Source organism: Lissotriton vulgaris, chromosome 6 (genome assembly GCF_964263255.1).
Source record: "Lissotriton vulgaris chromosome 6, aLisVul1.2, whole genome shotgun sequence".
NCBI lineage: Eukaryota > Metazoa > Chordata > Amphibia > Caudata > Salamandridae > Lissotriton > Lissotriton vulgaris.
This window is the reverse complement of record NC_141694.1, coordinates 925548995-925573058: the sequence shown is the minus strand read 5'-3', so window position 1 is coordinate 925573058 and position 24064 is coordinate 925548995. Positions and strand designations below refer to the sequence as shown.

Sequence of the window (24064 nt, the reverse complement as noted above, 5' to 3'; positions counted from 1 at the left end):
GATGTTGAATAGCCAGTGTTGACTGATTATCTGTACAGTTTGACTAACACCTTTCGTACTCATCACCACCAGGTGCACGAGGCCATACCTGATAAAAGTGAAGGCCCAGGACACGTTATCCAACCTGGCGACTGGGTTCTGATTCGCAACTTTCAACGTACTAAGAGCCTCGAGCCCCGCTGGACACAGCCCCGTCAAGTGTTACTGGCCACCCGCACTCCCGTGAATGTTAAAGGACGGAAGAACTGGATCCACGCGACACACTGTACACGAGTGCCTCTGCCTCTCCCCTATGACCAGTGGGTGAGAGAAGGACGAGTAGACTCAGAGACAGGAATAGTCTTGACGTTTGTTTCATACTCCGACCCAAGATTACATTTCACATCTACGGAAGCAGACAGTGACAGTATACTAAAGGGAAAGGTGGAACACTCCCCTCACTCTGCTCAGCATCAGGAACAATTATTCCCCGACCATACTGTTTCTACTTCTACCCGATATAACTTGCGTTCCAGAAGGGAGGCTTGCCCTTGACTTCGCCCAGGTACCTATAGGCTGTAGGGCTGTGATCTTCCGGCTAAGACTGGTGCTGGTGTGTCAGACTAAGGTACGCCCCTAGGGCGCTTGGCACCTGCATCCAGAGAAGCAACCACCAATCACAGACAGCTGCTAGTGATCCCTAGCTTAGTTCAATGGCTGCCGTCCAATACACCCAAGTCCAGAAACGATATGTCAGTCTCCTACATGGCAAGTGCTTTGTGGCCCCCGTGGTGACACTGTTTGTCTCAATCATCTTGTCTATCATTGGTTGGATGTTACTGATCTACTATCCTGTTACCCCACCAACTCCTACCCCGACTCCTGCAGAGCATCAGTATTTCACGTTACCCGTCCACAATTACCCCGCCGTGCAGAATTTTTCAATACCACCTTTGTCCAGATGTTACATCATCATCAGCTGATCATAAATACTTCCAACTGTTGGGTATGTGGACTGATGCCGCAAGCTATGACACAACCTGTCCCATTCTTTCCTTATCCTTTTTCTATTTCTGGGTCCTGTCTTGCATGGTGGATGCTGATGCAGGAGGCCTATACTATCAATGGTACTGCCAATTCTATCCTTGGGACATTTCGAGATGACTTCTGGTGAAACAGGTCTGGCAATACCAACACCCCTTTTTGCCCGACTGGCTCATCAACATTGCTATTACCAATGGATGAACTCGGTGAGATGTTGGTATTTAACTCAACTTCTCGACAGACATTTACCAAATTTCGCGCCAGAAGGCTACTACCTGATGTACGTAACACTCTGAATGTTATAAATGTGCGGGCCGTGTCTGCATCCATGGCGTGGGAACTAAGAAAGTTGGTACTAGTATCTGTGACATCATTAAAACTTTAAACTCTACGTCTCCTCCAAAGTTGGTGGCGTCCCCCAACACTTATTTTATCTGTGGCGCAGCAGCCTACACTTGGCTCCCCATTAACTGGTCTGGTACCTGCTATCTGGCCTTCCTCCTTCCACCAACGTATTCTACCCATGGAGATTAACACCTGTTGATAAAGGGCGCTTTGCGCCGCTCACGTAGGGTTGTCATATCGTCTGAGGATACAGTAAGCCAGGAAGCCGGGGACTTCTTTAAGGGTTTCCTCCCATTCTGGGGCCCCATGGCAAACAGTTGGGTTATGCAAGGACTGACCAGGGTCCTTGAGGTGCCCATCACAGAAACAGCAGGTGCCCTCTCCAACATCACTGCAGAGCTGCAGAGTTGCAGGCAAACCACCTTGTAACACTTCAAAATCGTATGGTCCTTGACATCATCCTCGCTGATCGTGGTGGTGTGTGTAAATTGATTGGCTCCAGCAACTGTGTGTATATTCCAGATCACGCACCCACAGTATATGATGCCATCCAACGTCTGCATCACCTTTCCTCTGAAATTCATCATAACTGGTCCCTCACAGGCTGGATCTGGGGCCTCCTTTCCCAATGGGGATGGAGGGTCCTCATCTTCCTTGCCTTGGGAGTAGCTGTCCTAGTCTCCTGCTGTTTGTGCAGTCAGTACCTGCCAATGCTCTGTGCAACATGTGTTCAGGCTCTCAAGCCTCAACCTTCTTACATTCACAACACCAATATGAAGATGATGCTCCAACAAGAAACAGATGATCTAATGAATATCGACGTTTCCTAGGGTATTTGCCACTCAATGGCAATAGGATGGTCTGAGGAAAAGTGTCCATCTTGTCAGCATTTATTTTGTGTCAAAGAAAGAGTGATGACCCCACTAGTTCCAGGGAACAGGGTACTACAGACAAATAAAGCCAAAAAGGGAAATCCCTGGAAGCCACAATAAATCCTTATTCACAGCATTCTCTCAGTCTTTCATGCCACCATATAAAAGAACCAAATTGCTGTCCACAATATATTTGCCAACTAAAATGTAACGTTTACAAAAATGTTTTTATTAAAAAGATTTTATCTTCTCACACTATTAAAATTCCGGAAATATTCCGAAAACATCAACATCCAATACATATCATAGATACAATTAATCCATTACATTTCATAATTAAAAACATTTATCCAAAACATTTTCAACATAAAAATATATATTAAAAAATCACAGTTGATTCTGGTTACCCCCTACGTAAAGCAATTCCAAAAGCTCTTCCTAGATCTTTCACAGATCCAATAGCCCTATATACTTTGTATGGAGAGCCCAGTACCAGAATTCCTGGGTATCTGAGGCTTCCCAGGCTTTATTTGGATTCTTTATACAAAAAAGCGCACAAAGGAGAAGGGTAGTTCTCCCCACATTTCAGCTGAAGGGGACACGTGTTAGACCTGGCATCATTGGCGTGAGTCTCGATTCCATTTTTGATGGATTGCCTCCTCTGTTTTGATATGTTTTTGCTGGTTATATGCTTTAGGCACTGTGCAACTGATATTCAGTGCCACAGTGCAAGTGCTCCCTATGTTAAATTGATGTACTAATTGGTGATTCCATGATTGGGTTATTTGATTTACCTGTCAGCCCCTAGTACAGTGCACCATGTGTGCCCAGGGCCTGTAAATCAAATGCTACTGGTGGGCTTGCAGCACTGGTTGTGCCACCCACAGAAGCAGCTTGTAAAGTGTTTCTCAGGCCTGCCTTTGCAAGTCCTGGGTGCAGTCTAATACTGCAATGTCGACTTGGCAAGTGCACCCACTTGCCAGTCCCTAAACCTTCCCTTTGCTTCATGTTAGACACCCCTATGGAAGGCCCAAGGGCAGGGTGCATTGTAAGTAAAAGGTAGGGCATGCTCTGGTGTGTGTAGCATGTCCTAATAGTGAATTACAGACATTTTCATTTTTTAGTATTGAAGGCTACCTGTTCTCCATAGGCTAGAATGGACAGTTAGATTATTACATTCTTTTAATCCTAACTGACTCAGGGAACATGGTAGAAATTTAAATTTAGTATGCCTGAACTCAGAATAATAAAATACATCTTTTAGTAATTTTTTAAAAATATTCTGTGTTTGAAAATACCACTTTTAGAAATTAGGTATTTTCTTGCCTAACTGTCCAGGCCTGCCTCTGCTAGGTTGTGTATTCCTTGTCTGGGTTTACGAGGGACAGGGCTGGGGGATTCCAGGAGACAGGCTGGGGTAGCCCAGTAGTGAATAGAGAGATCTGCATCTAGATGGGAGGGAGGAGTTGCACCTGGGACCTGAATAGGGCTGGGTCTTCCTTCCACAATGCTGGCTCCACCTCCTGTGGCTTGTCTGATGTCTCTGCCCTGCACTGTGAAAAGAGAGAAGTAATCTTGTCAGCAAAGTGCTCCAGAGCTGTACCTTCCCTCCCCTGAGCTGGCTGCACCTCTTGTGTGGCGGCTGATGTCTCTGCCCGGCACAGTGAAAGGAAGAAGAGAGTTATGTAAACAGAGTGCTCAGGAACTGGTTTGGACTAGGCAGAGGCGTCTCTGCCTTCAGAGAACAAAGGATTTTGGGGTATAAATATTGGGACCCTGATCCCAAGAACTTTAGATCACTTCTGGAACAAGAAACCTTTTGCCAAGGAGAAGAACCAAGGAAGCTGCAGGAGTTTTACTTCTCCTCTGCCAGTGTGCTATTTGCTGAGTTGGCCTGCAGTGGTTGCTGCGTTGCCAAAGAAAGGAGAAGGAACTTTTTAAGGACTTTCATCACCTACAGAATATTCTCCAAGGGCTTGAACTGTGCTTGCCTCCTGCTGAAGTCTCAGGGACAAAATACTTCATCTCCATCTCCCCTCTGAATTTCCTTGCTAGGAATTCTCAACTCCAGATATTTGCGTGTCGCTGGGAGCTGGAAGCGCGACACATTGAGAGGAAGCGTGTCGCCGCCGCAGCTGAAATCGCTGCATCGCCGGAGAAGCGAGCCTTCGCCGCATCTTCCTAGAAGCATGTGTTCAATGAAGCTGCTTGCTGTTGCATCACCGGAGAAGCGTGACGCCATCGAGAGAGTCACGATCGCATGACCGGAGAAGCGTGTGATAGGGCCTGTCGCAGCTCCAAAGTACAGAGTCGTTGCAAGGGTGCCAACGCATCATCATCGCAGCGTCATTGCATCGTCGAATCACGGGCGCCATCTTCTTGCATCGCAACCAGATCATCGCATCGCATCAAGGCGCCATCTTGCGCACCGCAACGGGCCCGCAGGCCGAGAATCTACACATCACCTCTACACCGGTAAGGATAACGACGCATCCCCTACCCTGCGCAAGCATTGAAGCACGACACATCATCTCCTCCGGATCACGGTACTGACGCATCTCCCCTTTTGCGAGCCTTTTGTTTACTTTGAGAAGAGAAGAGTGGCGGCATCCTCAGCATCCGACACCCTGGTCTCAACATGAAGTAAGCGATTGTCGTGAGAGTCGACGCGGGCCTTGACAGAGTCCAAGCGGGCAGAGAGCTGATCCACCTGGGTCGCAATGCCAGTCACCGTGGACTTGACGTCCAAAATGATCGCCTTGAGGTCATCGTCCCGGGCGGAGGAGGCATCCATGGTGACAGCAGAGTCGGCACCCTCAGAGCAAGCGATGTCCTTCTGCAAAGCTCTCAGGAGCTCAAACGTGATCTTGGGCTGTCATCTCATCATGGGATTTCCCCATGATGAGAGGAGCAGTCAGCAGGAGCTGGGCCAATGCAGAGGAACCGGCAGCCCGGGAGAGCCGGGATGTGCCCCCCACAAGGATCTGACAGTGACCGATACAAAATTGTCAAGCAGTAGCGCTTCAGAGGCAGACTGCAGCAGTCCAGAGGAATGGCCCTGGGGATAGTCAGGGTGTCCAAGGCAGAGAACCAGCAGAGCTGTCGAGGACCTCCCCCCACAGCCCACCACAGGAGCGACAAGGAGCAAAGGAATGTAGGCTGGGGCCCCAACCAACCCCCGGCAGGTGCACCACAGGAAGGCCTTGGCCCCGCAGAATCTTAGCAGCCGGGTTGATGAAAAGTCCGAAGGAGCCAACAGCCCACGCACCCCCATGAGGTACAAGCCGGCCATACAACTCGCTCCGTGCCACCGGGCCGGGGCACAACGTGTAAGGGACAGGGATGATGCCTGGCACACCTCAGGCCACACACATGCAGGCAGAGGAGAGAAAGGTTCCCCCAGGCAACAGCAGGGTCTGCAGGGCGGTATCAGGGGCCCACGTCCCCCTAGACAACAGCCCGAGTGGAGGAGTGTGTCAAAGAGGAAGTTGTGGGCTCCGGGGTAGAGTCCGCGCTCGCAGACCACAAAGGCGGTGAAAATGAGGGCCGCGCCGATGTAGAGGCTGAGGGCTCCAGTGGTGACCCCCCCGTGGAGGGCAGGCAGAGGGTGGATGACAGGCGTGGGCCCAACAGGCAGTGGCACGGGACCTGAAATAGCAGGGGGGAGTGCCAAGGTCCAGCGCTGACCCCCAGGCCAGAGACCAGGCTGAGGAGAACTGCAGCGGAGCAGCCACCGTCAGGCCCAATCCCCCGCCCTCGATTCACTGAAGAGGGCCCAGGGGCAGAGGAAGGCGAATGCAGCCAGGGAGCCGGGTAGCCGGGTGTTGAGCGCGGGTAGGGCACAGGAGATGCAGCGGGCCGGGAGGCCAATGGAGAAGGGGGGCACCCACCAAGCAGAGGCAGACAACCAGCGGGGAGCTGCGGGGGCCCGCCGCCCACACCGCCATGCCTGGGTGCAAACAGCTGTGAGAGGTGAAGAGCACGGGGCCTACAAGTGCCCGCCCCAGGCCGCAGCACCCCGGGCAGTACGAAGCGGCTCGCGGGCCCCCGACCCCGCCAGTCAAGCCAGAGAGGAAGCACCGCTCACTTGGTGCGACCGGTCACCGTCACAGGATCCAATCGAGTTGCCAGCCACGCAAAGCGGCCTCCGACTCCCACAGCAAGGAAAGCTGCCGAATGTGGGCCCGGAAACCTAGGCCCGGCGTCGGCCTGAAATGTCCAATCCTTGCCCCTGGACCTCGCCGAAGGGGCGCAGCATGAGGAATCAGCTCCCCACAGCCTGGAGGAGCAAAGTACAGCGTTGAAGTGCAGGTGAGGTGCGGATGCCTGCCGGATTATGTCGGATTCTCCAGCTTGGTCGGCAGAGCCCACTCCAAGTGCGGCCATCTTGCAGCCGGCCAAGCAATGCCCCGACCGAGGTACAAACTTCATTTTTAATTATATGAAGTCTCTGGGGAATGGGTGTGGTGTTACCTATAAGTTTACCACTCCTTACCACCCACAAGGTAATGGGCTGGTTCAAAGATTCAACTGGATCCTCAAAGGCATGATCATGGGTCTTGAGGAACCAATGAGGTGTAAATGGGACGTCCTCTTGCCATGCCTTCTGTTTGGCTACCGTGAGATGCCCCAAAAGTACCTAGGGTTCAGCCCCTTTGAGCTTTTGTATGGACACCCGGTAAGAGGACCTTTAAGTTTGGGCAAGGAAGGCTGGGAGCAATCTCCCAGGAAACCTCCCCAGGATGTATATAGTTACATGCTGGCCTTCAGGAACCAGACTCGGCGATTCAGAGATCTCGCTCAGGTGAACCTGGAAGCCAGCCAGGAGGAAATGAAGCGTGGTACGATCAGAATGCCACTCTGATTGAGCTTCAGCCTGGACAGAAAGTATAGGTCATGGCCCTTGTGGAGCCTTGTGCGCTCCAGGACAGGTGGACCGGTCCATATGAGGTGGTGGAGCGCAAGAGTGATGTCACTTATCTGGTGAACTTGCAGTCTCCCAGGAACCCCTTTGAGGGGCCTGAATGTCAACCGCCTAAAGCCCCACTTAGAAAGGTCCAAAGTGGGCATGCTCCTAGCGACAGATGATGGAACTGGAGGAGGAGACCGAGCCTCTTCCTGACCTCCTGTCTGCAACAGAGCAAGATGGGTCAGTGGATGGTGTCAGCCTCTCTGCCACACTGATCCCTGATCAGCAACAAGATTGTAGCCAGCTGTTGGGGCAATTCTCTGATCTATTTCCCTTGGTTCCCGGTGTCACAGAGTGGTGCGGCCATGTTGTGTACACTGGAGAAAGTCCTTCTGTGGAGCACAAGGCTTACAGAGTGACTGACAAGGTTAGGGGTCACATTAAGGAGGGAATCTCCAAGATGTTTGCTTTAGGGGTCATTGAGTCCTCAAACAGTCCTTGGGCCAGCCCAGTGGTCTTGGTCCCAAAGGCTGCATCGCTGGGTGCCACACTTGAACTCCGGTTCTGTGTGGGCTACAGAGGGCTCAAATCAGTCACCAGGACTGATGCACACCCCATCCCCAGAGCTGATGAGCTCATTGATTGGTTAGGGGCTACACAGTACCTCAGCATGTTTGATTTGAAGTCTGGGTACTGGCAGATCGCCTTGACTGATGGGGCTAAGGAGAGGTCAGCATTCTCCACACCAGATGGGCACTACCAGTTTCGGGTTATACCCTTTGGGATGAAGAATGCTCCTGCCACCTTTCAGAGGTTGGTCAACCATGTGTTGGCTGGACTGGAGGATTTCAGTGCCGCCTACCTGGATCTTATCTTAAGTGTCATTTGTAAAGCGCACTGTCGCCGAAGCTTCCTGGCGCTAGAGACAGAGGGAGTGAGGAGGAAGTACGGAAAGCGGAGAGCCTAACTGAGGGGGGGGGGGGAAGGTGCGTTTTTACATTGCAGTGTTCAGCGCCAGTTGGGAAGAACATCTACAGCACCTCTGGGAAGTGTTGATGGCACTGCGCAAGGCAGGCCTCATGATCAAGGCGAGTAAGTGCCAGATTAGGCAGGGTTCCGTGGTGTACTTGGGCCACCAGGTAGGATGCGGCCAGGTGGCACCCCTACAGCCCAAGATTGACACCATTCTGCCATGGAACCCCCAAAGACTCAGACACAGGTTAGAGCCTTTTTAGGACTCATGGGTTACTACAGGAGATTTGTCAAGGGGTATGGCAACATTGTTGCACCCTTGACTGAGCTGACTTCCTGAAAGCAGCCCAAGAAAGTGAACTGGACTGACACCTGTCAGAAAGCTTTTGACGCCCTGAAGACTGCCATGTGCACAGCACCCGTGCTTCAGGCGCCCAACTTCTCAAAAGAATTCATTGTACAGACAGACGCTTCAGAGCATAGTGTGGGGGCTGTTCTATCACAGATTAATGAAGAGGGCCTAGACCAACCTGTAGCCTTCATCAGTAGCAGGTTACTTCCACAAGAACAGATATGGAGTGCAATTGAGCATGAGGCATTTGCTGTGGTCTGGGCACTGAAGAAGTTGAGGCCATACTTGTTTGGGACTCACTCCCTGGTTAAGACCAACCACAGGCCCCTCAGATGGCTGATGAGGGATGAGAACCCAAAGTTGCTGAGGTGGTCCATTTCCCTACATGGTTTGGACTTTACCGTGGAACATCGCCCTGGTACAGAACACGCCAACGCTGATGGTCTTTCCAGATTTTTCCGCCTTAGTGAAGAGAACTCCAAAGGGGAAGGGTAGTTCTCCCCACATTTCAGCTGAAGGGGGCACGTGTTAGACCTGGCATCATTGGCGTGAGTCTCGATTCCATTTTTGATGGATTGCCTCCTCTGTTTTGATATGTTTTTGCTGGTTATATTCTTTGGGCACTGTGCCACTGCTATTCAGTGCCAAAGTGCAAGTGCTCCCTGTGTTAAATTGATGTACTAATTGGTGATTCCATGATTGGGTTATTTGATTTACCTGTCAGTCCCTAGTACAGTGCACCATGTGAGCCCAGGGCTTGTAAATCAAATGCTGCTGGTGGGCTTGCAGCACTGGTTGTGCCACCCACAGAAGTAGCTTATAAAGTGTTTCTCAGGCCTGCCATTGCAAGGACTGTGTGCAGTTGGGTACTGCCATGTCGACTTGGCAAGTGCACCCACTTGCTAGTCCTTAAACCTTCCCTTTGCTTCATGTTAGACACCTCTATGGTAGCCCCAAGGGCAGGGTGCATCGTAAGTATAAGGTAGGACATGTTCTGGTGTGTGTAGCATGTCCTAATAGTGAATTACAGCCATTTTCGTTTTTCACTATTGAAGGCTACCTGTTCTCCATAGGCTAGAATGGGCAGTTAGAGTATTACATTCTTATACTCCTAATTGACTCTGGGAACATGGTAGGAATTCGAATTTAGTATGCCTGACCTCAGAATAAAAAAAAACATGTTTTAGTAAAGTTGGTTTTAATATTCTGTGTTTGAAAATACCACTTTTAGAAATTAGGTATTTTCTTGCCTAACTGTCCAGGCCTGCCTCTGCTAGGTTGTGTATTCCTTGTCTGGGTTTGTGAATGACATGGCTGGGAGATTCCAGGAGACAGGCTGGGGTAGCCCAGTGGTGAATAGAGAGATCTGCATCTAGATGGGAGGGAGAAGTTGCACCTGGGACCTTAATAGGGCTGGGCCTTCCCTCTACACTGCTGGATCCACCTCCTGTGGCTTGTCTGAAGTATCTGCCCTGCACTGTGAAAGCAGAGAAGGAATCTTGTCAACAAAGTGCTTCAGGGCTGTACCTTCCTTCCCCTGTGCTGGCTCCACCTCGTGTGGGGCGGCTGATGTCTCTGCATGGCACAGTGAAAGGAAGAAGAGAGTCATGTAAACAAAGTGCTCAGGAACTGGTTTGGACTAGAGAACAAAGGATTTTGGGGTATAAATATTGGGACCCTGATCCTAAGAACTTTAGATCACTTCTGGAACAAGAAACCTTTTGCCAAGGAGAAGAACCAAGGAAGCTGCAGGAGTTTTACTGCCCCTCTGCCAGTGTGCTTTTTGCTGGGTTGGCCTGCAGTTGTTTCTTCGTTGCCAAAGAATGGAGAAGGAACTTTTTAATGACTTTCATCATCTACAGAATATTCTCCAAGGGTTTCAACTGTGCTTGCCTCCTGCTGAAGTCTCAGGGACAAAAGACTTCATCTCCAGCTCCCCTCTGAATTTTCTTGCTGGGAATACTCAACTCCAGATATTTGCATGTCGCTGGGAGCTGGAAGCGCGGCGCATCGAGAGGAAGTGTATCAACGCCACAGCTGAAATCGTCGCATCGCCGGAGAAGCAAGCGTTCGCCGCATCTCCCTGGAGGCATGTGTTCATTGAAGCAGCCTGCCATCGCATCACCGGAGAAGCGTGTCCCAGGGCCTGTCGTGGCTCCAAAGTACAGAGTCATCGCAAGGCTGCCATGGCGCCTACGCATCATCATCGCAGCGTTATCTCATCGTCTCATCAAGGGCACCATCTTCTCGCATCGCATACGGATCCTCGCATCGCATCAAGGCACCATCTTGCGCACCACAACGGGCCTGCACGCTGGGAATCTACGCATCACCTCCGCACCGGTAAGGATAACGATGCATCCCTTACTCTGGGCAAGCATTGAGGCACGACGCATCATCTCCCCCGTATCACTGAACCGACGCATCTCCCTTTTTGCGAGCCTTTTGTTTACTTCGCGTTATGCATCCAGGTACTTTGTTGAGAACTTTGTTGCATCTATCATCAACTTGAACTAAGTAATTTTTATCATCTTTAAAGCAATCTTTAGTGTAGTATTGTGGATTTTTGTCGTTTGTGGTCTTGTGTTAAGTCTATATAAAGAACACTTATTTTTATAAAACCTGTGTTGTGTTCATCTGTAGTGTTTTCACTGTATTACTGTGTATATGCACAAATGCTTAACACACTGCCTCTGAGATAAGCCTGTCTGCTCGTGCCAAGCTACCAAGGGGGTGAGCAGGGGTTATTTAAGGAGTGTAATCCCCTTATATTGACTTAGAAGTAAGGGTCCCTATTTGGACAAAGGTGAATACCATTTCCAACTAGAGACCCCCAGATCTAACAGTATCATACATCCTTTAAAAAGTCTTAAAATGTCGTTCAGTGTTGAGAATTTATCAAGACTGTTCGTCAAGGCTTATGTATGTAGTCCACATTGATTTTGCTTAATAGTAAGATGTTCTTAAAGTAAACTTCTCGACTGGTAAAGTGCAAGCCCAATGCAGATGAAACTGTATGTGCTACAAACACCCAAGGTAAAAACTTAAAGTGTTATACAGATAACAAATACATATTAAAATGTGTATGGTTTTGGGCTGGCAGCATTTGGCAGCAATTGATGTCAATCATATATTATAAAATGTAGACCCCCATTGCTCGAGTGTCCATGCCCACTTATCCCTAGTGGATTGTGTGTCATGACTTTCTACTCCTCAATTCAGTTTTGGAACATTGCTATTGCAGTTGTTAGAGACAGGTATAGAGGTCCTTTGTAATGTTAAGACCCCCCGGAAGTTTGGAGTCTAGTTCAAAGATATAACGGGTTTTTAGTTGATGTAAAGTCCTCTCTCTGCTGCCCCCTCTCCTCTTGGGTGGCACAGCATCAATTAGAAAGTATTGTAGATCTTTTGGATTTGAACTGCGACTATGGCTTGCCACTGGATATGACTGGTCCTGATTGTTAATTGCTCAAATGTGCTGGAGTATTCTTTTGTGTGCTTGAAGCTTGGTACTCCCCACATACCGTTAGACACAAGAACACTCAAGCACGAGCACGTATACAACATGTTCCATTTTGAAGGTGAGAGCCTTTGAGATTTTTCATTCTTTGTTACCAAAGGGGACAGTGTACAATGTTTTGTTAGTACCATGCTGACAGGCATTGCATGTTTTGCATTTATAGAATCCTTATCGGTGTGCCAGCCACATGGTTCCCACAGACACCTCAGGACTGCTTTTTACCAAGCAATCCCTCATGAATGTTGCCCTACTGTATATAATGGGTAGATTTTTAGGTAGACGCTGGCCAATTACAGGGTCAATCAGAACAATGGGTACATTTTGTTTCATGATGTTCCTTATTGCCCGCTCCTGTTTGCTGTATGTTAAAATTATTCTAAAGATATTGTCCCCTTCTGTGGGTTTCACACTTGTTTTTATCACTGTGGGCAGGGTTTGATTGTATACCTGCCTGTTTTTGAGCAAGTCTGACCTATCTAATGTATTGGTTTTTGCCATTGCAGCATTGATAGTTTTGATTAAGTAGTCTCTCTCTAAAAATCTGATTTTGCAGGCCTGTTGTGCGGCTTTTAAATAAGTGTTGTTGCTACAAATTCTTCTTAATCTGAGTATTTTCCCATAAGGGATGCTTGGACTAAATGTTTTGGGTGAAAGCTTGTCACGTGCAGTATTGAATTGACTGCAGTTTCCTTTTGATGTAATTGAGTCTTGATCTTGCCATTACACATGTAAACTTGGACAGCTAAGAAATTGGCAGATTCAGTACGGATGTTTGCAGTAAAGTTCAGATTGATTTCATTGACATTGATCTTGTTGACAAACTCTTGGGCACTTGTCGAAGTACATTGCCAGACCACAAATAAATCATCTATATAATGCAGCCATAACTTTACATTGTTGGTTGTGGTAATGCTGCAGGTGTTACCTGGAACCAGCTCCTCCCACCATCCCATGTGTAAACATGCATAGCTGAGTGAGAAGCTGACTCTTGTGGCAACACCAGGCATTTATTGGTAGATCATATTGTGAACCATAAATACATTGTTATTCAAACAAAATTCCACCATTTTTATGAGCATTTTGTTATGATGCACCATTTGTTCCGGCTATTGTTGAAATAGTGTTGTAATGCCCTTAGTCCATCCTGATGATTTATGCAAGTATATAATGACGTTACGTAAAGCGTCAAAAGCAGAAAGCCCTCTTGCCATTTAAAATTGTACACTTTTTCAAGGAAATCACTAGTGTCCTGGATAAATGAGAGCAATTTTTGCGCGTGTTCCTGTAGAAAATAATCCACATATTGTGATATCTTCTCAAATATGCTGTTTCCTGCGGATATAATTGGGTTTTTATGGACTTTGGGTATGAAGTATATAACCGGCACAGTAGGGTTCTCATTTTTGAGAAATGTGTATTCTTGCATAGAGATCAGTCCTGCACTTTTCCATGCTAGTAGTTTAGCATAGAACTCATTATAGATAGCCCTGAGAGACAATATATTGTTCCTTTTTATAACAAGTTCTATCATTGAGTTGTGTCATGGCTTCCTCCATGTATTCATCTTTTGGCCAAATTACCAGGTTACCTCCTTTATCGGAATTGCAAATTACTATCTTGTGTTGTTCCGTAAGTTGGACGTTCATTTGTGGTATCAATGGTTATGTTTGCTGTATTTCTGTTTGGTACCTTGCACTTATTGATTTAGATTCTTTGATGTCTGACACTATTTGTTCATGAAATATGTCAATTGGGTCCCTTGGTGTGATAGCGTTGAATGACGATTTAGGTTTAAAAGGTGTACTGATTCTCTCCTTATTTGTTTTGAGATAAACTGGATTGGAGACTTGTCCATCAGCCTTGTACTGTCACAGTTATATTGCTGGGAGCATGATACTCATTTTCCGTCTCAAGTTCTTGTAGGTCTTTCAACAGTGGTAGATCTTACATAGTCAGGTTGAATATTGGTGAATTGGCTTTTTGCACTGCACTCATTATTATTGATGCTTTCTTTGTTCCGAAGTAGATGATATTTTTGAAATTTCAGTTTGGACACACATTTAAAACAGCCATTCTTGTACTGGCATAGTTAAAGGTACTTTTGGAACAGTCGATAGACCCAGAGACAGGAGTTGTTCTTCCGTCTTGGTAAGATCTATGTTAGCCAAATTGATGACTGTGCGATTTGGTGTCAGACATTTGGCTATTTGTGTTTCCATCTGCGGAACACTTGTTTCTAGGCACTGTATTCATTTTCTGTGCACTTTTCTCCTCTGCCGCCTACGGATGGTTCTGCTTTTTCCGATCTGTTTTCCTGTGTTCTTTGGCGGAGAGTTTGTCACCCATCTTGACATAAAAAAATCTAACTCCTTCCCTGAAAGTTTCGGGGGGATTCGTCAAGCGGGGGCCGAGAAAAAAGGGGGGTCCCAAAACGTGTTTTCCCAATGTTAATTTCCATAGAGACATTCTGACAAGGCTACAGCTCGAACGGCTGAACGGAATTACACCAGATTTTTGCAAAATGGTAGGGACTGGTATGGAGCAGTGCCTTTTGTATGTTTGGTGGTAAATCCCTCCAGTAGTTCTTGAGAAAATTGAATGTAAAATGTAGCCCAATGCAATTTTCCATAGGACCTTTAGACACAGCTACAGCCCGAACGGCTGAATGGAATTACTGCAAACTTGGCAAAATGGTAGAGCCTGGTATGCAGAAGTGCCTTTTGTATAGTTGGTGAAAATCCCTCCAGTAATTGTTGAGAAAATCGACTTTTTTCAAATTATATATCTATGGGCGGGACACGGTGCGTGCCCGTGCGCGCACTGTCCTTGCACTGTCCTTGCACGTGCGCGGACCTTAGCGTGCGCGAGCTGCATGCTGATTGGCTGCCAATGTCTGTCAACACTCCAAAACAGAAATTGTTGGCAGCCATCTTGTGCCTCGGTAGACTGAGGCACAGGAAAGCAGAAAAACAAACGTGTAGAACTCAAAAAGGGGGCAGGGTAGAAGTACCCTGACCCCCTAGGCCTGCTCAGGGGGTCCCACAAGGACCCCCCAGGCCCAAAACAATATATATATATTTTTTTAAATCGCTGGGTCCGCGCACGGTGCGCGCACCCCACGATTTTTCCCCCCCAAAATTAAAAAAAAAAACATTTGGGGGGCCTGGGGGTCCTTGTGGGACCCCCTGAGCAGGCCTAGGGGGTCAGGGTGTTTCTACCCTGCCCCCTTTGCGTGTTTTGCACCTTTGTTTCACTGCTTTCTTGTGCCTTGGTTCTACCGAGTCACAAGATGGCTGCCAACACTTCCTGGTTTGGAGTGTTGACAGACAGTGGCAGCCAATCAGCATGCCTTTCACAGGAAAGCAGCATGCTCATTGGCTGTCAACACTTCTAACCAGGAAGTGTTGGCATTCATCTTGTGCTAGGTAGACCAAGGCACAAAAGAAGCAGAAAAACAAACGTGTAGAACGCAAAAAGGGGGCAGGGTAGAAACACCCTGACCCCCTAGGGCTGCTCAGGTGGTCCCAGAAGGATATTTACATATTTAAACGTTATCTGCTAATAGAATTAGCATTTAGAAAACCTTTGAAATTTATTGAAAAAAACTATAGGTTTCACGCCTGACATAGTTAGGAATTAGCATTTAAAAAGTGGTCCCAGAAGGATATTAACATATTTCAACGTTATCCGCTAATAGAATTAGCATTTAAAAAACCTTGCAAATTCACTTAAAAAAACATAGGTTTCAGGTCATATATAGTTAGGAATTAGCATTTAAAAAACCTTGCAAATTCACTTAAAAAACCATAGGTTTCAGGTCATATATAGTTAGGAGTTAGCATTTAAAAAACCTTTGAAATTGCTCCTATATAGTTAGTTGTACTAACTACATTTCGCGCACCCGCAATCCACTGCTGATGATGTCACATATTACATCATTCATGCCATGGTCAGTGACATCACTGATGACATCTCAAATGACATCAATGATGACATCACTGATGACATCATCCACGTGACAATCACAAACACCTTTTCATACACTAGTAAAATCTTTCATCACTCTTTGTAAAATACAGAGTATCATATTTGAATCCATTGACACAGCAATACAAGTATCTAAAAACCCACTCATTGATTCCTAGATGTATACACACATCTAATCACTTACCTGTAGATTCACTCATACATGCTGTCAATGATCAATAGAACACTATCAAAAATACTTATACACCTATATCGACATTACACACCAAAACACAACCTATTCACATATGAAGTTATCCTACTCACTTATGCAAACAGTGAATCATACTTACATACTTACTTAGCTACACACTTATACAAACACCACTTCATCTATTTATTTAGATAGTAAGTCAAATTTAGTATAGAATAAAATCATTATTACAAGTATACAGTTATCCATACAGTCACACACACAATCATTGAGTCTTCTGTATACTCATTTATATACAACAATTGACACATACACTGCCTTTTATTTTTTTAGTTTATCTACTGAATCAACTATTCACACATCTTTGAGCAGTCACACACCCACCACCGAACCACACACACATTCACTCTCCCATACAAATACTCAGTTAACTAATCAATAACTAATATAGACTTTCACATAGCTAGTAACCAACTGGAGAAACAGTTTACACAACAACTGACAAAGTGATACAGATATTCACACAGTTTAGTCACTATCCACTATCTTTAGTGAGACACTATAAATTGTTAAAGTTCTCCATCCAAATATTTATTTTTATATATCCACTCATACTTCAATGCAAATTGCTATAAATATATTGCATATTTAAATAACAAATCAAACCACATTCCCTGGATGATGTCATCAGTAATGTCATCATTGATGTCATTTGAGATGTCATCAGTGATGTCACTGACCATGTCATGAATGATGTAATATGTGACATCATCAGCAGTGGATTGCGGTGTTGTATTTCTATCTAGGACCCTAATTCGATATTCCCGATTCATGCCCTTGTGCGGTTATAATCAATAATATCCCTACAAAGGCACGAGAATCAAATCCATATTCTGTAATAGCCCATGCAGTCCAAAGCACAGCACGGCTACTCCCATAGACTCCTATAAAGTACAAAGCGTTCTTTAAACAAACCAAGCCTCCAGCAGCCCGGGAAATTCCCCCCCTGCTTTTGTTTTGATTTGAACAAGAACTCCTGGAGTCCAGCAAGAACTGTTAGTTCTTAGTGACATCTTATGTCCAACCTTACATCAAACCCGGCACCTTTCAGGTATAAAATACCAACAGTTGCCTTCAGCAAACACACAGTGGTTTGGAGCAGAGCGGCTATCTACTTGCCCGAGAGCCCAGCTGATGCGAGAGCCCACGGAAGCCGCCCCTCCTCTTTGACGCGCTGGAGAAGCTACTTTTTCTCACGCCGAGAAAATACAGCTCCGGTGTTCCCGAGTCACCCTTGCGGGTTGCTGGGATATCGAGTCCTGAAGAACGAGATACCAGACCTCCCACATTCTATTACTAAGGTACGGAGCTGACTAAACCCTTAAAGAGAATTCTTAAATCAGATCCTTGGCAAAAACAATCTTAACCAACTTAACTTAAACTGCTACTTACTTACTCCTTCCCAAGTATTAGGCTTAGGTCAGGTACATCGGGGTAGGCGTAGTTAGAAGAACCAGTTGAGTACGTTAGTCAATGGTTTTATGTATGTATATATATTTTATCTATTTTAAGTATCATATGGCTAAGAAACCATATCTATGCTTTTACAGTATTATTTCGTAATACTACTTTTACTGTACGCAATTTACTTCATAATAAGTATTGCAATTGTGGCAATTCATTTCTCTTGCATGAGAAGGAAGACTGCTCAATAAAATAACACCTTTTTATTGAAAACGCCCGCCTCTCTATTTCTCTGCACTCTGGTGAAACTAAGTAGGCACGGTTGACTGAGTGAAATAGCTGCCTATTGTTTTTACACGACTCTAGAGATACACTCTTTATTCTGAGGGAGCAAAGTTGTCATGTTTGTGCGGTTGTCAGAAACTGAATCCCTTCTTGTCTGAACCAGGGAAGTTAACCCCTCCCTATTTATTCGAGAATGTTTCTAGTGACCTCTGAGCTATCTGGCAAACCTGAATTAAGTCTAACATAGTCAGTAGAGACCTAGATGACCTCAGTCCTACGTCTACACAGCTATGTATGTTATTCCAATGCGCAGAGCCTATTGGGAAAATAGGAACTACACTACATGGCGCCCAACGTTTGGTAAGGCGATAATCTAACGCAAGACACTAGAGTAACTCAGTCGTGCTTTTTCACACAGAACCCTTTCTCCGTAAAAACTCCAAAAGAGGGGGGAGGAGCTTCGCGGGCGACCAAGATGGCCGCGTAAGCTCGGAGCTCCGCGGACCCTCCGACTCTCCGCAAATATCCTGCTGAAAATCCTGGTCCACGTTAGTGGATTCTGCTTGGTGAGAGGTCGCAGACGCGGGAACTGCTTTCCGCTTTTGAATCTGTAGCTCCTAGGCAAAGTTACGTCGAGCTGAACTTCGTGCCAGTGATGCGCCATTGTCTCATGGGTGGCTGCTGCTTGTGCCGACGCTCCGCATGATTGGAATGCGAAGTGGACAATTTTGAGCCCTGCTGGCGGAGGGCGTGTAGTTGCGGAGTCGCCTGCTACCAGCTTGGCTTGTTTGCTGACTTCGCCTCTGTCCTACACATCTGCTTCTTTGTCTGGGCGCCGTAGCCCTTTGTTCTCCTTGGATCCATCATGGCCGGCAGAGGGGACCCCGACAAGACGTCGAACAGAGGTGTCCGTAGGACGACTCACACGCAGCTAAATAAGATTGATCGCTACGCTCAGCAGCGGACCTCGCCCACGGTGGTGGCCTCCTCTAAAGACATGCAACGTGCGGGCTCGCCCGAAGGTTCCGAGCCCACTCTGAGTGACATTATGGGGGCCATCGCGGGCATTCGGTCTGAAATGCAGAAGCAACACAAGGTCCTGACTCACAAGGTGGACACTCTGGCCGTGGATCTGAACCTGATCAGGGCCGACCTGGGGAAGACCAATGATCGGGTGAAATCCCTTGATCTCAAGACCTCCAGCCTAACTACTGACGTTTCGGACCTGCAGGCGGAGGTCCGGACCCTAAGATCAGTCAACGATCAATTTTCCAGAAGGTTGGAGGATTTTGAAGGGCGTGCGAGGCGGCAAAACGTCCGCATTATTGGTATTCCGGAGGGAGCGGAGGAGGCGGCAGCGGACCTTTTTGTGGAGGACTTGGTACAGACGCATCTCGCACCTTCTGGCCTGAGCAACTTCTTCGCTGTGGAGCGTGCCCATCGGATACCTGGCGGCCCTCCGAAGTCGGGTGTTGCGCCTAGCCCCATCATTGCCCGGCTCTTCAACTTTAGAGACCGGGATGTGATCCTTCAAGCCTCTAGGAGACATGGGCCGCTTAAGTTTCAGAACTCTGAGGTTCACTTTTACCCGGACTTCACTAGGGCCGTTCAGAGGCAACGTCAGAGTTTTGCAGGAGTGAAACGACACCTGAGAGACATGGGTTTTAAATACTCTATGCTATTCCCTGCTAAACTGCGGATTGAGTACGAGGGCCGAGCTATGTTCTTTGATGTGCCGGAGAATGCGAGCGATTGGCTGGACACTTTGCCACAACGCCGGGAGGAACACGACAAACATTCCGGTGGAGCAACTGGTGGTTCTGATCTCTAGGACTTGACTAGGACTTTGCTGTGGTGATTATAGCGGTTGGTGTCCCGATTGTCTGTGACTGCCTAAACCAATGCTATTCCGATTTTGATAGTTTTCCTGTTTGTACATGGAGGGTGGCGGGAGGGGTTTGCAGAGATTCCTTACTCCTCTAGGGACTTTTCGTAGATTAGTTTATGGGGCGACAGGCACACTGCTGGTTGGGGGGGCTTCTTAGTCTGCTGCAGGGGTGCAGGGTGGTGGGTGGTGGTGGGGAACTTTGTTTGTTTATTCTCTTTTCTCTCTTTCTATTCCTTAGGCAATGGGATGTATATACTGCTCAGTTCCATTTGTTGTTGAGGCTTGCTGGGGTTGGGTGGGGCCGGGGACATGATGATGGGGGGTAGGAAACTACGGGTCCTCAGTTGGAATGTTAACGGGTTGGGTGACCGTATCAAGAGAGGGGTTGTGATTCAACTGATTAAACGTCATATGCCCGACGTCGTCCTCCTTCAGGAGACACATCTGGTTGGAAACACGTGCAAAGCACTTAACCGTAAAGGGTACAAAATGGTGGCTCACTCGGGGTTCTCCTCGGGATCTCGGGGGGCGGGAGTTCTTGTTCGTACGTCCCTTCCGCTTGAGGTCGACGTCACTGTGATCGATGATAGGGGGCGGTACGCCGCTGTGGCGGGTCGATGGGGGGGGCGCGCCCTGACATTACTTTCAGTTTACGTTCCCCCGGGTCTGCAATCTAGCACCTTCCAGGACCTTGGTGGTGCCATTTTGAATTTGCCTGCTGGATTGCTGATAGTGGGGGGTGATTTCAATTTGGTTTGCTCCGGCTCCTTGGACCGCCATCCGCCTAGAGACCTCCGTAGCTCCCAATTGTGGTTGCCATCTTTCCTCGAGACCATGGGGCTGATAGATAGCTGGCGGCTTCTACATCCCACGCTCTGTCATTATTCCTTCCACTCGGGCGCCCATGGTAGTCTTTCTAGGATCGACTATGTTCTTACATTGGCTGCACACGCGCCTGCTGTTTCTGAGGCCCGTTTTTTGGCACGGGGTATTTCTGATCACTCCCCGTTGTGGGTCTCCTTTGACTTTGACGTCGCCGTGTCGGACCGACCGGCGGTGGTTAACCCGTGGTACTTCCGCAATCCCAAGACTCGCAATCTCCTAGCCAAGGCCATCGACCTCTATTTTACTGAAAATGAGGGATCGGTTGCGTCGGCCGCAACTCTATGGGAGGCGTTCAAGACAGTTTTGAGGGGTGAGGCTTTCGCCCTTATAGCGGAGGCCCGTAGAGTCAGAGATGCTGATTTAGTACGCATCGAGGAGGAGATCATGGAGCTTGACTCCCAGTTGGAGGCAGGGCCCGATCTCGCTCTTTTGCACGACCTCTCCCTCAAACAGTCTGAATACCGCGACCTTGCCACAAACGCCGCCCTTGCTTTAGCTAAAGAACAGCAGGGTCGGATATACGACGTCGGCGACAAGGCCGGGAAGTTGCTGGCTTGGCTGGACAGAAGAGAGATGGCTAACCGTGTTGTGCCCGAGATAATGGGGGAGGACGGAGTTGCCGTCACTTATCCAAGTGCCATTGCCGAGTCCTTCGCTGATTATTTTCGAGGCGTCTATACCTCTGTTTCAGGCCGGTCTGAGAGCGATTCGACAGAGTTTCTTTCGGCTGTCGATCTCCCGTGCCTTTCGGACGAGGAGCGCGACGACCTGGATAGGGACCTTTCGGTGGATGAGGTCGCCCTTGCGATCCGCTCACTGCGATCAGGCAAGGCACCTGGTCCCAATGGTATCCCGGTTGAACTATATAAGATCAGGCCGGATGTGGTTTCCCCCCACCTGCGTAGCATGTTTCTAGAAGCGCGGGAAACTGGCCTACTTCCCCTGGACCAGAGGTTGGCCACCATTGTGGTCATTCACAAGGAAGGGAAGCCGAGAGACTTGTGCCGTTCCTACCGTCCCATTTCTCTCCTGAATGCCGAGCCTAAGATTCTCGCCAAGATAATCGCTAATCGACTGATTGGTGTTATCGGCGACTTAGTGCATCCGGACCAGTCGGGCTTTATTCCACACCGCAACACTGCCCTTAACTTGCGTAGACTCCATGGTGCCCTGGCCAGGGCCCACACCCTGGAGGAGCCGGCAGTCCTTGCGTCCTTGGACGCCACGATGGCTTTTGACTCTCTCGAGTGGAGCTACCTTTGGGCGGTGTTGGCGAAGCTCGGTTTTGGCCCGGTGTTTGTGGGATGGGTGAAGCTTTTGTATGCTGACCCACTGGCTAACGTTGCCGTCAATGGCCGCATCTCGGCGACTTTTGCCCTTCATAGAGGCACCAGGCAGGGTTGCCCCTTGTCGCCGCTTTTGTTTGCGCTCGCTCTTGAGCCGCTTGCGGCCCTGTTACGTACACACCCGGATCTGCATGGTATAAGCTGGGCCCCTGGCTTTGAGGACAGAGTCTCTCTCTATGCAGATGACATTCTGCTTTACCTCACTTCCCCCTGCAAGTCACTTATTGTGGCATGTGACGTACTTCGACTTTTTGGCCGGTATTCTGGCCTTGTCATCAACTGGGCCAAGTCTTCCCTGTACGTATTGAAAGGGGACACACCGCGCCTCCCCAGAGGCTGCAACATCCAGGTGGCCAGCCAGGGCTTTAAATACTTGGGGATTTATATCTCTGGTAATGTGAAGGCGCGCTATGAGCACAATTTGCTTCCCCCTCTTCAGCGCCTCCGGCGTGACGTGGAGGGTTGGCGCAAACTTCCGCTTTCTCTACTCGGGCGTGCGGCATTATTTAAGATGATGTCTTTGCCCAGGTTTCTGTACGCCCTGCAGAATACCCAAGATCCGGTCCCCGCCCGATACTTCCGAGAGATTGAAGGCCTTCAACGTGCCCTACTCTGGGACGGCCGACCCCGCGTCGCTATCGCGAAGCTCACGCTTCCGTGGTACGACGGGGGTATAGCATTGCCGGATGTACGCAGATACTATTGGGCCTCCCAACTGGCGGCTATCAATCATGGTTTCTATGGTCCGGAGAATAACCCTGGATATGCGATGGATAGGTGGCTCTTGAGTGGCGGCAATTACTACAGGGCGCTGTATTCGAGGTCTCTGGACAGGCGGATGTCGGGTCCAACGAAAACTGCGGTCCATATTTGGAGGTCAATCACCAAGGCACAGGGTTGGCAAGGCAGGTTGACTAGGTTCACCCCATTGTACGATTCAGATATTTTGGGCAAGTTGTGGCACACCAAGGGATTTGATAAATGGGACCTCATAGGTATCTCCAGGGTGGATGATATGATATCGAAGGGTGAGATTAAGACCTTCTCTCAGCTGCAGGCTGAGTACCAGCTGGGTAGCTCAGAGTCCTTCCGATATGCCCAGCTGCGACACGCACTGCTCTCTGCTAAACCAGCTGAGGGGGCGATTCCCGAAAGCTCCCCGTTGGAGGACAGGGTGCTGGATGGCCATATGCCTGACAGTGCCATCTCACTGTCTTATAAGAAACGTATCAATGTTCGCGCTGACCTCCTCCTGGGTGTGCGGGATCAGTGGGTGCGTGACGGATTGAAGATCGATGATGAGGATTGGCAGAGTGCAGTTTCTTCCCCTAAGGAAGTCGCCATTTCCTCTCGTCTCCGGCTGGTGCAGCTCAAAATCCTCCACAGGGTGTATGTGACTGGCCCCCGGCTTGTGCATATGGGCTACTCGACCGATGGGCTTTGTCGCCGCGGCTGCGGTGCTCTTGCCACTTTTCTGCACATTCTTTGGGAGTGCCCCGCCATAGCCTCCTACTGGAGACGTGGGCATCGAATTATGGATGAAGTGACTGGGGTGGTGGCGACGGCGGAAGCAAGGAGGTGCCTCCTCAACATTTGGGGTCCGACGGATCACAATGTGGCTCAGACGCAGTGGGTGACCCTCGGCAACATGGTGGCCAAATGCGATATCGCACAGAAGTGGGGAGCTTCGGCGGCTCCCATGGTGGTGCAATGGAAAGCCAACATGGATTGGTGTATGTTTAGGGAAAAGACGGTCTATGTTGCCAGGGGTAAGCCCAAAAAGTGGTTGAAAGTGTGGGGGCCTGGAATGCTTACAGGGGAGATATTTGTGTGCCCCCGGAACCTGTCTCTTTAGAGGAACATCTGTCGCCATAACCTGTGACACCAACTGTGACACGCTGTACTGTTGTATCCTGTTCCCTTTTCTCCCCCCCTTCTACCCTGTCCTATTCTCCGGTACTCGTGCTTGTGTTCCCTGCTGCTCCCCCTGCCTCACTGCCAACGCTTCACTGATTTCTTCTAC

The 24064-nt window shown here is 48.5% G+C and overlaps 1 protein-coding gene across 1 annotated transcript in view; it reads right to left on the bottom strand.

Moving 5' to 3' along the window:
* Positions 1–11384: 11384 nt before the first annotated feature.
* LOC147708211 (uncharacterized) overlaps positions 11385–24064 on the bottom strand; it is a 57399-nt gene continuing 44719 nt past the window's right edge. Inside the window, exon 4 of the mRNA XM_086925716.1 lies at positions 11385–11494. Within this exon, the coding sequence (XP_086781842.1) occupies positions 11385–11494 (110 nt within the window). The remainder of the gene's footprint in view (positions 11495–24064) is intronic.